We start from the raw sequence: 16,164 nt of genomic DNA, 5'->3' as shown, positions 1-16,164 counted from the left end.
TGGGCTTCCCTGGATGTGAGACATGGAATTATCAGCCTTGGGCCCATGCCCAGAATCAGCAACTAATACCCGGGTGAAGTGGCTGCAAAATTCAGCCCTCCCTCTTAAAAATTCTCCCTTTCTGGAGTCTCAATCTCTCCAGTTCTTCTTGACTTAACAGCTCTCTTCCTTAAAATAAATGATTTCTCTATCGTGTTTCTGAAGGAGGCAATGGCAACCCACTCCAGTACTCTTGCCTGGCAAATCCCATGGATGGAGGAGCCTGGTAGGCTGCAGTCCATGGGGTTGCTAAGAGTCGGACACGACTGAGTGTCTTCACTTTCACTTTCCACTTTCATGCATTGGAGAAGGAAATGGCAACCCACTCCAGTGTTCTTGCCTGGAGAATCCCAGGGATGGGGAAGCCTGGTGGACTGCTGTCTATGGGTTGCACAGAGTTGGACACGACTGAAGTGACTTAGCAGCAGCAGCAGCTATTGTGTTTCAATTTTCTGTTTGTTTTAGGTATGAGTTCTGGCTGTCACTGGCTAATCCATCTCACTTGAAAAAAAGTTCATTTCACCTTAAACGTTTTCGTTGTTTTTTCTTATATTTCATTTATTTTTGGCTATGCCATGCAGCATGTGGGGTCTTAGTTACCCAATCAAACCCACATTGATTACCCAATCAAATTTGCCTTGAAAATACAGATTTTTAACCACTGGATTGCCATGGAAGTCCCCCTTCTTCTTATATTTTAAAACAAACAAAAAATTAAATTGAGATATAATCGACCAACAACATTGTACAAGTTTAAGGTGTACAATGTTATATTTGCTTGGCTTGATAGGTTATATACCATGTATTTATATTGTATACATACACACACCCACACTTATATATGTCTATTAGATACATTTGTATATATACTATGGGAGCTTTGGGCTTCCCTAGTGGCTCAGGTCAGAGAAGGCAACGGCACCCCACTCCAGTACTCTTGCCTGGAAAATCCCATGGATGGAGGAGCCTGGTGGGCTGCAGTCCATGGGGTTGCTAAGAGTCAGACATGACTGAGCGACTTCCCTTTCACTTTTCACTTTCGTGCACTGGAGAAGGAAATGGCAATCCACTCCAGTGTTCTTGTCTGGAGAATCCCAGGGATGGGGGAGCCTGGTGGGCTGCCATCTATGGGGTCGCACAGAGTCGGACACGGCTGAAGCGACTTAGCAGCAGCAGCAGCAGTGGCTCAGATGGTAAAGAATCTACCTGCAGTGCCGGAGACCTGAGTTTGATCGTGAGGTCAGGAAGATCCCCTGGAGAAGGGAATGGCAACCCACTCCAATATTCTTGCCTGGAGAATCCTATGGACCGAGGAGCCTGGCAGGCTATAGTCCATGGGTTCACAAAGAGTCGGACATGACTGAGTGACTAAGCATATAAGTACGCACAGGAGCTTTAGCTAACACCTTTAAAATTTACTTATTTGACATATTCCTATTCAGTTCAGTCGCTCAGTCATGTCCGACTCTCCGCGACCCCATGAATTACAGCACGCCAGGCCTCCCTGTCCATCACCAACTCCCGGAGTACACTCAAACTCATGTCCACAGAGTCGGTGATGCCATCCAGCCATCTCATTCTCCGTCGTCCCCTTCTCCTCCCGCCCCCAACCTTTCCCAGCATCAGACTCTTTTCCAGTGAGTCAACTCGTCGCATGAGGTGGCCAAAGTATTGCAGTTTCAGCTTTAGCATCAGTCCCTCCAATGAACATCCAGGATTGATCTCCTTTAGAATGGACTGGTTGGATCTCCTTGCAGTATAAGGGACTCTCAAGAGTCTTCTCCAGCACCACAGTTCAAAAGCATCGATTCTTCGGCGATCAGCTTTCTTCACAGTCCAACTCTCACATTCATACATGACCACGGGAAAAACCATTGCCTTGACTAGACGGACCTTGGTTGGCAAAGTAATGTCTCTGCTTTTTAATATACTATCAAGGTTGGTGATAACTTTCCTTCCAAGGAGCAAGCGTCTTTTAATTTCATGGCTGCAATCAGCATCTGAAGTGATTCTGGAGCCCAAAAAAATAAAGTCTGACACTGTTTCCACTGTTTTTCCATCTATTTCCCATGAAGTGATGGGACCAGATGCCATGATCTTCGTTTTCTGAATGTTGAGCTTCAAGCCAACCTTTTCACTCTCCTCTTTCACTTTCATCAAGAGGCTTTTGAGTTCCTCTTTACTTTCTGTCATAAGGGTGGTGTCATCTGCATATCTGAGGTTATTGATATTTCTCCCAGCAATCTTGATTCCAGCTTGTGCTTCTTCCAGCCCAGCTTTCCTCATGATGTACTCTGCATATAAGTTAAATAAGCAAGGTGACAATATACAACCTTGACGTACACCTTTTCCTATTTGGAACCAGTCTGTTGTTCCATGTCCAGTTCTAACTGTTGCTTCCTGACCTGCATACAGGTTTCTCAAGAGGCAGGTCAGGTGGTCTGGGATTCCCATCTCTTTCAGAATGTTCCACAGTTTATTGTGATCGACACAGTCAAAGGCTTTGGCATAGTCAATGAAGCAGAAATAGATGTTTTTCTGGAACTCTCTTGCTTTCTCCATGATCCAGCGGATGTTGGCAATTTGATCTCTGGTGCCTCTGCCTTTTCTAAAACCTGCTTGAACATCTGGGAGTTCACGGTTTACATACTGCTGAAGCCTGGCTTGGAGAATTTTGAGCATGACTTTACTAGCATGTGAGATGAGTGCAATTGTGCGGTAGTTTGAGCATTCTTTGGCATTGCCTTTCTTTGGGATTGGAATGAAGACTGACCTCTTCCAGTCCTGTGGCCATTGCTGAGTTTTCCAAATCTGCTGGCATATTGAGTGCAGCACTTTCACAGCATCATCTTTCAAGACTTGAAATAGCTCAACTGGAATTCCATCACCTCCACTAGCTTGTTCGTAGTGATGCTTTCTAAGGCCCACTTGACTTCACATTCCAAGATGTCTGGCTCTAGGTCAGTGATCACGTTATCGTGACTATCTTGGTCGTGAAGATCTTTTTTGTACAGTTCTTCTGTGTATTCCTGCCACCTCTTCTTAATATCTTCTGCTTCTGTTAGGTCCATACCATTTCTGTCCTTTATTGAGCCCATCTTTGCATGAAATGTTCCCTTGGAATCTCTAATTTTCTTGAAGAGGTCTCTTGTTTTTCCTATTCTGTTGTTTTCCTCTATTTCTTTGCATTGATCACTGAGGAAGTCTTTCTTATCTCTCCTTGCTATTCTTTGGAACTCTGCATTCAGATGCTTATATCTTTCCTTTTCTCCTTTGCTTTTTGCCTCTCTTCTTTTCACAGCTATTTGTAAGGCCTCCTCAGACAGCCTCTATCAATCAGATCTAGTCCCTTAAATCTATTTCTCACTTCTACTGTATAATCATAAGGGATTTGATTGAGGTCATATCTGAATGGTCTAGTGGTTTTCCCTACTTTCTTCAATTTAAGTCTGAATTTGGCAATAAGGAGTTCATGATCTGAGCCACAGTCAGCTCCTGGTCTTGTTTTCGCTAACTGTATACAGCTTCTCCATCTTTGGTTGCAAAGAATATAATCAATCTGATTTCGGTGTTGACCATCTGGTGATGTCCATGTGTAGAGTCTTCTCTTGTGTTGTTGGAAGAGGGTGTTATTCCTATTAGGGGAGGAAAAATCTCTTTCTCTACCCAGCTGATGTTCTCTGCCTGGAGCCCTGTAAATAGGACTGATGGAATATAGATTAACAAGAGAAAGGCAAACAGGTTTATTAACATGTGCATCACACACATAACACATGGGAGTACCCAGAGACGAGAATTTCAAAGATTTGGTTAGAACTTGAGCTTATACAGCATCTTAGCAAAGGAACAGTAAATTTTTAGAGGAGTGATAAGGAGTGATAAGTCAAAGGAGAAGGACCTTGAGTCTCTATGGGCAGCAAATCATAGGAAGGTAAATACAAGGAAACTGCTGCTAAGTCACTTCAGTCGTGTCCGACTCTGTGTGACCCCATAGACGGAAGCCCACCAGGCTCCCCCGTCCCTGGGATTCTCCAGGCAAGAACACTGGAGTGGGTTGCCATTTCCTTCTCCAATGTGTGAAAGTGAAAAGTGAAAGTGAAGTCGCTCAGTCGTGTCCGACCCTTAGCGACCCCACGGACTGCAGCCCACCAGGCTCCTCCATCCATGGGATTTTCCAGGCAAGAGTACTGAAGTGGTAGACAAAGTCCAGTTCGTAGAATTTGTTGTGTAGATTTTTCCAGTGCCATCTCTAGGATGCTATGGGTCTAAAGTTGTTTCGAGTGATTAAGCTTTGTTCTTCCTGGTAGACGGGGGAGGAGAGATACCATTTTAAATTTATGTCCTGAAAACCATGCTTCTCCTGAGCAAGTCTCAGTGTTATCTGAGGGGTTGTATTCTGGGCTATATGCCACAGTTTGACTCAAATAAAAGCCTTTTCTATTCCTATTGTAGATTGTTGATTATTTTGTGGATAGAGGTACGTATCAGATTATGTGTATCCCTTGAGGAGGAACCAGGACCCTGACCATCACTGCACAGCTGTTTCCTGACCTCCTTTCCTTTGTTTCTGCATTCCCTCACCCTAATTAGCAACCGTTTGAACCTTCTCTTTGGAACACAGGGAAGATCTGGGAGGCTGAAATGTTTTCCCTGCAAACAAGAAATGGGGGACACAGAAAAGCTGTTGTACCCAAGAGGACCCTACGGTGTTCTGCTCAGCTTTGCGGTGCACCTAGAGAGGGCATGGAAGGTCCACGACCTGTCCCCATATGCATCTCTTCCATCACCGACACAGTGGACATAAGCTTGAACAAACTCTGGCAGATGGTGAAGGACAGAGGAGCCTGGAGTGCTGCCATCCTTGGGGTCGCAAAGAATTGGACATGACTGAGCGACTGAACAACAAAATATCTTCTATCTGCCTGTTCCTGAGTTATATCATTTTATAGTAAACAGTAATTAGTGAGTAACCTGGATTCCTGACTTCAGTGAGCTGCTCTAGCAAATCAATTGAGCCCAAGGAGGGGGTCGTGGGAACCTCTGATTTTATAGCCATTTAGTTAAAAGCACGGAGAAGGCAATGGCAAGCCACTCCAGTACTCTTGCCTGGAAAATCCCATGGATGGAGGAGCCTGGTAGGCTGCAGTTCATGGGGTCGCTAAGGGTCGGACACGACTGAGCGACTTCACTTTCACACATTGGAGAAGGAAATGGCAACCCACTCCAGTGTTCTTGCCTGGAGAATCCCAGGGACGGGGGAGCCTGGTGGGCTTCCGTCTATGGGGTCACACAGAGTCGGACACGACTGAAGTGTCTTAGCAGCAGCAGCAGCAGTCAGAAGCACAGGAACAATCTAGACTTGTAACTGGCACCTGAAATGGAGGACAGTCTTGTGAGACTGAGCCCTTACCTGTGGAATCTGATACTATCTCCAGATGGATAGTGTCAGATTTGAGGTGAATTGACGGACACTCAGGTGTTAGATTGCTTAGGGGAAAGTCCCACACACTGAAATTGGGTGCAGAAACTGTCTTTGCTGCTGCTGCTAAGTCGCTTCAGTGGTGTCCGACTCTGTGCGACCCCATAGATGGCAGCCCACTAGGCTCCCCCATCCCTGGGATTCTCCAGGCAAGAACACTGGAGTGGGTTGCCATTTCCTTCTCCAATGCATCAAAGTGAAAAGTGAAAGTGATGTCACTCAGTTGTGTCTGACTCTTCGCGACCCCATGGACGGCAGCCCACCAGGCTCCTCCATCCATGGGATTTTCCAGGCAAGAGTACTGGAGTGGGGTGCCATTGCCTTCTCCAGAAACTGTCTTTAGGGAAACATAAATTTCTCAATATTACTCATAATTCTCTTTTTTTTCTTTGGAGACAAAGGTGTCCTGATTTGCCAGTGCCTAGCAGCAGCAGCCGGAGAAGGCCACTCCAGTACTGTTGCCTAGAAAATCGCATGGACAGAGGAGCCTGGTGGGCTGCAGTCCATGGGGTCGGTATTAGTTGGACACGACTGAGCGACTTCACTTTCACTTTTCACTTTCACACATTGGAGAAGGAAATGGCAACCCACTCCTGGAGAATCCCAGGGATGGCGGAGCCTGGTGGGCTGCCGTTTATGGGGTTGCACAGAGTCGGACACGACTGAAGCGACTTAGCAGCAGCAGCAGAGGCAGTGAGCCATCTAGGTGATGCAGTTCTAATGCCGGAAACGTGAAACAAAAGCTGTGGGAGCAAGGAGGGACAAGTGTACTCTGATAGGTTACTACATATGCTTTCTTAGGAGAGAAAAGGTGAAACCTGCAGCCTACTTTTACTTTTGTAGTAATCTATGTGTTAAGGAGGAAAAATAATAAGAAATGTGATTTTTACAGCTGAACACGGCAGCAGTAAAGTTAATAGTAGTTAAGTCTATTGTGATACTACTTAGCAACAGCTACACACAAAACTGGGATTCCCAGGTGGCTCAGTGGGTAAAGAAACTGCCTGCAATGCAGGAGACACAGGAGATATGGGCTCAATTCCTGGGTTGCAAAGATCCCCTGGAGGAAGGCATGGCAACCCACTCCAGTATTGCCCGGAGAGTCCCATGGACAGAGGAACTGGGCAGGCTACAATCCATAGGTCACAGAGTCAAACGTGACTGAAGTGACTGAGCACACATACACAAAACCAAGCAAAGACATCTGCCCGAGTGGTCTGTTGCACACTTCATGTATTGCAGGAAACACCCAGAATCTCAACCTTAGGAAATGGAAAAGAACACAGACAATATGTTCCTAAAATGGAAATAACTTTATTTATAGCAGATATTGATAATAATACCTTCCACAGAGCAAAAGCAGTAATCCAAAGGCTCGACAACCACTCACACTATGAAACTTGCACACACGTTGCAATCAAGGATCCAAACCTTAGCAGGAACAAAACTTTTCTTTTATGAAGCAAATTTAGCTAAAATATCCATAGACACAAAGCAACTAATTATAACTCTAAGACTTTAATGAATCACCAAAAACTAAAGGTCTAATCTGATTTGAAAAATATATATATACCATTTACCTTAAATTTCCTCAACTTTCTGAACAAAGAAAAAAATTCTGGGGTTTTAAATTTTTCAAACAGGACTTCCTCAGAGGAAATCTACTTTGAGTACTGTGCAGGAATCCATTTCTGAGAGAAGCTCAGAATAATGGGAACTCCTCAGCCTGCTCCATGGAGGAGAAGACCCCTGTAGGAGGCAGTACAACTCTAGGCACAAAAGCCTTGGAGTCACCCTAACTCCTTCAAATTCCGGCACCGCCACTTATTATGGGACCTTTGGCAAGGTACTTACCCTCTCTGCGCATCAGCTTTCTCAGTTATAAAATGGAGATACTGATAGTATCAATCGCTCAGATACAAAGTTCTTATAAAGGGGACAAAATAAATACACAATATCAACTATTACTGTCTGACCATAAAAACTGTATGCATGTATTTTTACGAAAAGAGTATCTCATTCATCATTTATGGAAAAAGACTGGAACATGGATAACGAGATAGTTTGCTATTAAAACTTTCTTGTGAGTTGGAAAACCATTTAGAAGTAGATTTTGACATGCTGACATTCCTTACAGTAGGCCCAACTCGAGCCTTTTCTCTGTCCAGCCATTATGAGGGAGAAATAATTTAAGGGAGAAAGCATGACATGGTGGGACTTAGCAAAAGGAAGGAGAAAGTGCTGTGGGGGCTACAGTTACTGAGAAAATGATAGTCTACAGACATTTTTGGGATTTATCTGTTTAAACTCGAAGTTGGGTATGCATAAAAGTACAATAATATCCAGAGAGAAAAAGTGTTCAGAGATGTGTAGCATTACTATGGCAGGGGAAATGCACACCATTTGGCAGATTAGAAGGATCAGCAGGGAGCAAGGACAAAGTTTGGCCAGTCAGAGTTCAGAGGCCATGAGTTCTGGAATAACAAACTCATTTTCCCCAATAAGTGGTGAGGACTCCAGAAATGGCTTCCAAAGCCAATGGCTTCCAAGAGCTCTGCCAAAGATTTAGGGAATATGTATTTCTCTGCTGGGTTATTAGCAATTTGAGTCAGGCAGCAAAAATTTATTAAGCATCAACTATACACCAGGTTCTGTGTCCCAAACCCTGGTGACTCAGACGGTCAATCTGCCTGCAGTGCAGGAGATTCAGGTTTGATCCCTGGGTCAGGAAGATCCCTTGGAGAAGAAAATGGCAACCCACTCCAGTATTCTTGCCTGGAAAATCCTAGAGCAGAGGAGCCTGGAGGGCTAGAGTCCATGCAGTTGCAAAGAGATGGACATGACTGAGCAACTTAAAGAGATTCTATTTATTACCAAAGGTAGCACAATTTCTGTCCTTGCCACCTTTCTGGCCATGGGATAGGCAGAGGAACGTGGTTCTCTTAATTTTTCACAACCAAAGCCTTCCTCCCCTCCCCTGCCTCCATTCAGATTAAGATTTTACTTTTAGGATAGAGTTTAAAGGGCAAACAAACCAAACTAAAGGACTATCGCAGAGATAGCAATAAAAGAAGGATCAATTGGCACCAAGTACTTCAACTGAACAACACAGAAGGTGATTTGAAATTCATAGCACTCCACCCCTGAAACCCCAACAACGATGACATGCGAATGAGGTGCAATACCTCTGCAGCAAAATTACAAAGATCTCTGGGGCCTTTTTCGTCCATAAAATGTAACACTCCAGAAATGACAACCTTGCATATACAAACCACTTCTTGAGATGAAAAAATTTTACGTTGTTTTTACAAAAGAATTTAGATTAGAATTTACTCTACTTCTTCAACCACACCTTTTGGAAGCTTGGCGCGAGACATCCTTTTAATACAGTCTTTTTACTCAATTCCTTTATCTTTCAGCTCTTGTTTGACACGTTTCAGATAGTTAGGATCAGGGTAACCATACCTGCAGAAGAAAAGATGCCCTTAGCTTTACCACAGTTTTTTTTAAAAAATCTGTACAGTAGGTCCTTGGCATTAACATTTAGAGTTGCAGATATTTACAAACTATCCTGAAGGCTGATGACTGAAAATCATTTGTAAGTGTGCTGAGGTGAATCATTTAGCTGGTGAATAGGTCTAGCTACCCGCCAAGGATCTGCCTTTTAACAAGATTCTAATTTCAGCTCATGGTTAAGCAATGATTCTCATAAAGTTATAATATACTGTATTTCTATGGAGGGTAATCATTTCACTATAGGAAGATTTTCAAATTTGGGAAATTAAGTCTTAGGATATGTTCCATTTTGAATATTAAGGGTCTGAGGTATTCTATCTGAATTTCATAAAGAGCAATTGGATTGCCCATGATACAACTTCCATCACCATTAACTAAGACTTTTCTAGAATTCTATTAGTCAAGTGAATTTAGGATCTCTACTGGACTCATGGGAGAGGAGGGTAGAAGAAAGGGTGATCTTAAAAGGCAAAGTGACATTCTTAGGATCCACCCTTCAAATAGATGTGAAGGGTATTAAAATTATACCAAATTAAATCACCCAAATTAAATTACCTTTGATACCATTTATCTTGCATTCTGAAGATCCACTGCCTTTTGATGCAACTTTATGAACTGTATGATACTTTGTGGTTGGAAGGTAGAAGGTCATGGGAACCAGTCTTTCTGTCTTTGAGATTATCATCCCTGATTAGCATCTGTCAAAATGCTGCATCCAGTCTCACTGATATAAACTGTCTCCTTACAGTCACATCTTCAAATTGCCATGTTTTATGACCTCTAAACTCTATTTAGCAGCCATTCTGTTTCAAAAGGTTCTCACCTTTCTGGTCCCCCAGTTCGGGACGTTTTGTGGTGGATATCATTCCATGTAATGACATCTGAGACTCCTGATGTTCGAGACTCCCCCACTGTGAAAATCAGTTTTTGGTCAAAGGCCCTACAAAGCAGATCCAAAACCTCGTTTCCTTCCTTGTTATCAGGCAAGTATGCAGTTCGCTGTATTCCAGAAAATCTCTTCCCTGGGTTTGGGTGCTTTTTCTGTATGAAGGCAAGAAAATGTCACATGAAAACAGCTGTGCCTAAATTTTACTGCATGTGTAGATGTGTTCATATGCAGATAGAACAAACAAAAAACAAGAGCACTGAAGGTCTGCTCATATTTCCCATATAATTCATAATTCTCCTCTTTCCCCAAATTCATGCTGGGAATACAATCCTCCTTCCAATGCACAATCTCCTTCTCTGCCTTAATAGACAAGAAAGAAAACTGTTATAAGTAAACAAAGTACTTTTTACTACTTACAAAGTGAACTTTATAAGCATTTAAAATTCTTTCATATGACCATGGAGATAACTATCTGGGAAATCTACTGCCAACTGGTAATAGAACAGTCCTTGTTGCTCTGATAATCTCAGTTTACTGGAAAGAAATCCATGGAACTCAGAAACACTTACTGTTTGTATGCCTCCTTCAATATGATAAGCAATTACAATGGTGCCACAGGATTCATAACCTGGAAGTGAATCTTCTGCAAAAGAGATGCTCATTCTTCCTTTTGGCTGATTCCCTTTCTGGACACCATAGGAAGTATGGCAGATAGGACAGACTGGCTTATATGAGAAGGCTTTCTCAATACAAGGGGTGCAGAATTTATGCTTGCACTTTGACAGCACTTGTTTGTTACTAATGGTGTTCAAACAGACAGCACATGTGTCCTGTTCCTTGTTCACTTCTGACACCTCAGAACTGGCAGGGTGCTGCAATGTTGGTGAAGAGGTTTTTGAATTATGACCATCAGTGTTCATGAGTGTTTCATTCCATTTCTCTGTAGCTGATGGAAACAGCCCCCATCTGTTTAAGAGATACTGTTTTGCCTTTGTAAGATGATTCGGCAAACCAGTCAAAGTCATTGACTCTCGATTTAGCACAAAGTGTATATCTGGATGCCTTTTGCTAAAATCATCAGAGAACTTTGTCCCATGTAAGTGCTTTCTCTCCGTGGCCAAAAGTTTCAGTGAAAGAACTTCTCTCGTAATCTGACAAGAGACATGTTGATAGGTGTCGATGAAACTTGAATAAGCATGTATGGATAGATCTAACTCCTTGGTTTTGGGTTCAAATTGAATGCAGGTTTTCTGATTTATCCCCAAAATGTTACTTTGAGTGTCGTACTTTTTTTCTATCTTTGATATCTCCTGGGATAATTCTGCTTCTAAAAGCTTATAGTGAGCGGTTTCAATCTCAATTCCCTTCATCATGTCCATAGGAGTCAATATTTTTACAGGTGGCTTGACAAGACTTTCAAAGTTCTTTGAGGCAAGAAAATGTTTGGCGGCTGAAATGTCATCTGGGGTCCCAAGGAGAGTTAATTCTCTTCCTTTCTCCTTTATGAGGAGCTTTGCAAACTGGTGATTTAATTCCTCTTTGATTTTGGTTGCCTGCTTACTGTTTGCTAGTGCAACACATTCCTGCTTCAGAGTCTCTACAAGCTTCTGAAATTCTTCGACAAAAGTCTTGCGAGCTGCTTCGAGGTTACCTGATTGACTGGAGGTGAAGTCTAAATAGACCATATTTGGAGAACTTGCCTGACTTTTTATTTTTGTACCAAATTTTTTCTCTATGTAATCTATTTTATCAGGGCAGGAGTGTGTGAAGTATTCAAAGAAAGCCAAAGGAACTTCAAAACGGTTGCTTTTTTCTTCTGACCTGCTTTCTGGTTCGAAGGGAGAAACACAGTTGTTCCTGTCCTGCTGACTGAGTGGCTCCCTCTCTGATGTCAAAGCAGAAGATTCATGTTTCTGATCCCTTTCCAGGAGCTGGTCACTTAAGAAGCCATGTATTTTTTCAATATCTCTGAAGTTACCACAGACTTTCTCAGTTCCATCATGGCCCTTCACTCGTTTGACGTTGGGGTAGAGAACAGCGATGAGGTCCCTTTGCTCTTTAGAGAACAGTTGACAGTTCAGTTCCGCCGTGACAGTAAGAAAGATCTGAAATTTTAAAAGGGATCAAATAAAATATATTAAACATCCAGGTCTATGTTCTCCTCTCAGGAGAATGTCTAGAGATGAGAGAAATAACCACGATGACTTCTTTCAATTCCTTTCTGCAGAGCAGGCAATGTACTATAGCCCAGAGGCACTCCTGCCCTGATAAAATAGCCAGCCCTGTTTGCACACTGGAATCACCCAGGGAGAAAAAAAAGCAGAGGCCCAGGCCCATCTTCAGAGATGTGATGTAAATGTAGAACCTGGGCATTAACATTTTTAAAAATTCCAAGGACAAAAAGTCTGGATTCTAGAGCTGCCAATGTTGGTTTGACCTTGGCGAGTTGGGTGGAGGGTAGGCACTTCATTTTCTGGGTAAATTGCTATGTTTCTGACTAAAGGGTATGAGCCTGGGAGGAGGCCATACATGTGAGAATGATGTTTTTTCCCTCTTATTTTTTTTTCCTCTCCTATGCTCCTTCTTTGAAAAAAAAAAAAAAAACTAACCCCCTAACTGCGTGCAATGTTGCTAGTCCCTCTAAACCATGGCCTTTAGAAACTCAAAAATGAGAGAAACCCCAGATTAGGCAAAAAAAAAAAAAGACAGTGGCAAATTGAACATAATATAAAAGCAAGATTTCTAATGTTTTGTTCTCCCTCAAAGTCTTTGCATAAGCTGTTCCCTCTGCATGTAACACCTTTCCTCTAGATCTTCCTTCAAAAGGTTTCCTGAACCCAGCTACTTCTCACACCTCCATCAAGACCACCCAGAGTCCAAGCCAATGTCATCTGGCACCTGGCTCACTGCAGCGCCTCCTAATTGGACTCTGACCGTCCACTTCCACATTTTCCCAGATTCAGTCCTCCACACAGCAGCCAGAGGGACCCTTCAGAAATGTGAATCAGCTCACTCTACTGCCCTGCTCAAAACTAACTGAGGATTCTCCTAATATCTAAGTTGAAATCCGAAGTCCTGACCTTCATCCCTCAAAGAACAGACTTCTGCTACCTCTTCAAGGTCCTCTCTCACTCTCCTGCTCTCTGCCCTCTAGCCACACTGGCCTCCCTCCTGGAAGCTTCTGGGGTCGGGATGTAAGCTCCTGTCTGGGTGTGTTGGGGGTGGCGGTTGTGTGTCAGCTTTACACTTGTTATTTTCCCTCTGCCTAGAATCTTTTTCCCCTAGAAATCCACTTAGCTAGCTCCCTTACTTCATTCGTGTCTCTACTCAGAAGTCACCTCATTTGAGAGGTTTTTTCCTGATATCCTATTTAAAATAGTAGTCCTTTACTATCATTTATCCTGCTTTATGGGCTTCCCCGGAGGCTCAGTGGTAAAGAATCCGCCTGCCAATGCAGGAGGCGCAGGTTCAATCCTTGGGTCGGGAAGATCCCCTGGAGTAGGGCATGGCAACCCACTCCAGTATTCTTGCTGGGAAAATCCCATGGACAGAGGAGCCTGGCGGGGTACAGTCCACAGGGTTGCATAGAGTCAGACATGACTGAGTGACTAAACAACAACAAATTCTGCTTTGTTCTTCTTCCTAGCAAATATTTATCACTGGCAGATTTTTTATTCCCTATCTATATGATTACTATTATTGTCTGGTTCCCTAGAATGTAAGGTCCCTGAGGGCAGGGTCTGCTTGTTTCTAGCTTTACCTTTGGCTCCTGTGACAGTGCCTAGCACATAGCAGGCAGTTGATTCTGATTTGTCACATGTCTCTGCATGGCTGGTCCCTTCTCATCATTCAGTTCTCAAGCCAAATGTCATCTCCTTAATGACTTTTGGTCAGAAATAACACAAACTCCCCTTTTCTTGCCCCAGCCCTGTCACTCTCTAAGGCAAAACCCCATTGTATTTTCTTCTTAGCACATATCACTCTCTGAAATGACTTTAGTTATTTTGTTTACTTGCTTATTGTCTATGTACTTCTCCATCTCCAGCAGGGACCTGTCTGTGGTGTTCACTTCTGTGTACCTCTGAGCTTCCCTGGTGGCTCAGATGGTATAGAATCTACCTGCAATGTGGGAGATGTGGGTTCGATCCCTGGGTTGGGAAGATCCCCTGGAGGAGGGCATGGCCACCCACTACAGTATTCTTGCCTGGAGAATCCCCACAGACAGAGAAGCCTGGCAGGTTACAATCCATAGGGTCACAAAGAGTCGGATACGACTGAGCAACTAAACACAGCTGTCTCCCAATGTCTACAACGGTGCCAGGCTCATAATAAATCCTCAGCAAATGGTCCTTGGACTGGAGAGGAAGTTGCAGGAACATAGCTCCCTTCAATACCCACCTTCTGGAGACGGGAATCCACAGCATCATGAAGGCCCTTTACATCTGGAGGCTTCTCACTGGGCCTTGTCCCTTTTTGTGACTGTGTCAACGAAGACATTTTGGTCTTCTTCTCTTTTGCATTTTCATTGGGTTCCAGGAAAATAGTCACAGGTTGGTTGTCAACCACAATTTGGTGCTTTCCTTTTTTCAACACTCCATCCTTACCTTCAGTGGAGACATTAAATATACACACACACATAGAAATGAGAGCAATTTCAAATAACTCTCTTACTCATGCATCTGTACCTTGCCCCAGCACCCTCACAGTAAGGGTTGCTCCTTGCATCCTGGAATGGTGGGTTAACTAGAGGGTGAGGGACCTATTCAAAACTCTAAAAAAAAGAAAGTCACTCAGTCGTGTCCAACTCTTTGCCATCCCATGGACCATACAGTTCATGGAATTCTCCAGGCCAGAATACTGGAGTGGGGTAGCCTTCCCCTTCTCCAGGGGATCTTCCTGACCCAGGAATCAAACTGGGATCTCCTGCATTGCAGGTGGATTCTTTACCAGCTGAGTCACCAGGGAAGTCCCAAAACTCTAAAGAAGGCAGCTTAAGTTATACTGTAGAAAGGAAAGTTTAATGATAATGGAATATCATCCACTCATTAAAAGTCATGTTCCTGAAACTGTCACCAGTTTCCTATTTCAATGTCATGGAATGATGCTCATCATAAATCAAGTGAGAAGAGCAGGAATCAAAGAATAGATTAAGGTTTATAACTACATATATGTTTGCTGACACTCAGAGGAAAAGGCCAGGAGGAAATACACCAAAATATTCGCGTTGTTTTCCTCTGGGTGTTTTCTTCTTTATTCTTTTCTCCCCTTTCCTTAGTATCTATAACTCTTGCAATTCTAAAAAACAAAGCAATGGAATAATGATGAAAAACGTCAAAGTGAAATAAGTGACAGGGGCGTCTGGGGGCGGCACGGGTGCTCTGTCACCACGGGGACACTGACACAGGTCAGAGACTGAGCACTTCTGGGTTGTGTCCTCTGCGTTGGGGTTGCATCTGTCAGCAGGAGCCCCCACTTCCTGGCTCCCACCGAACGTTCCCAGACTTTCTCCCACCCTCTCACCTAGATAAGCTTGAACTGGGTCTGCATGGAACGCCCGGGGGGCCCCTCCAGGGACGGCGGTTGCCCCCCAGCCCCGGCCCTCAGCTCACCCGCCCTTTGCACGAACTGCAACCGGAAGGTGTTCGAGTTGGGGTCGCTGCGGTCCAGGGCCAGGACGGTGCACTCCCCGCCGCCCGATTCCCGGCTCTGGAAGTACTTTTCCAGCTTCCATCGGAGGCGGGTGCCGGGATGGGACACGCGATGGGACACCCGCACGAGCAGCGGGGACGGCGGGCAGGGGCTCGAAGCCATGGCGGTCCGCTCAGGGGTGGCGCCGCGACTCGCCGCGACGCAGCTGGGCCGGGCCGAGGCCGGGGCGCCTCCGCTCCGCCGCCCAGGGGCGCAAAGTTTCAGTTTCGCTTTCCCGGAGATCCTTCTCGGTTCCTGGCAGAGCCGCACCCCCTCCTCTCTTCGCCGCCCTCCTGGCCGCGGACTGCCAGGTGAGTAGGTCCCGATCTCTGTTCCCCGGGGGGCGGGCGCTGAGGCTTCCCGGGGGTCCTCTCCTGCGGGCCCGCGCCGGGGGCCGGGAGGGGCGCGCGAGGGACAGGCGCCCAGTGCTGGGCTTCCCCTGGGGAGGGTGGAGACCGGGCAGATGCTCAAGTCAGAGAAAATTTCTCCTGAGTAGGTGATTCCTTTTAACTCTTACTGTTACTGTTATTTGCAGGGAAAATGTAATTCACAT

The 16,164-nt window shown here is 44.5% G+C and overlaps 2 protein-coding genes across 5 annotated transcripts in view; one reads left to right on the top strand and one right to left on the bottom strand.

Annotated features, from left to right (window-relative positions):
• Nucleotides 1-6,812: 6,812 nt before the first annotated feature.
• Nucleotides 6,813-15,885, bottom strand: DTX3L (deltex E3 ubiquitin ligase 3L). The gene is made up of 5 exons (XM_055394663.2): nt 15,533-15,885; nt 14,322-14,527; nt 10,493-12,028; nt 9,858-10,075; nt 6,813-8,983 (listed from the first exon to the last, which is right to left on the bottom strand). The coding sequence occupies exons 1-5, from the start codon at nt 15,732-15,734 to the stop codon at nt 8,914-8,916; spliced, it is 2,232 nt and encodes a 743-aa protein (XP_055250638.2). The 5' UTR covers nt 15,735-15,885; the 3' UTR covers nt 6,813-8,913.
• PARP9 (poly(ADP-ribose) polymerase family member 9) overlaps nt 15,803-16,164 on the top strand; it is a 31,326-nt gene continuing 30,964 nt past the window's right edge. For all 4 annotated transcript variants that reach the window (XM_055394390.2, XM_088837552.1, XM_055394233.2 and 1 more), the window contains exon 1: nt 15,803-15,922. The gene's annotated coding sequence lies outside the window, so the exon portion shown is untranslated. The remainder of the gene's footprint in view (nt 15,923-16,164) is intronic.

This window comes from Moschus berezovskii, chromosome 1, assembly GCF_049115385.1.
Source record: "Moschus berezovskii isolate FMDL1 chromosome 1, NW_MosBer_1.0, whole genome shotgun sequence".
Taxonomy (NCBI): domain Eukaryota; kingdom Metazoa; phylum Chordata; class Mammalia; order Artiodactyla; family Moschidae; genus Moschus; species Moschus berezovskii.
This window is presented reverse-complemented; position numbering and strand designations above follow the sequence as displayed.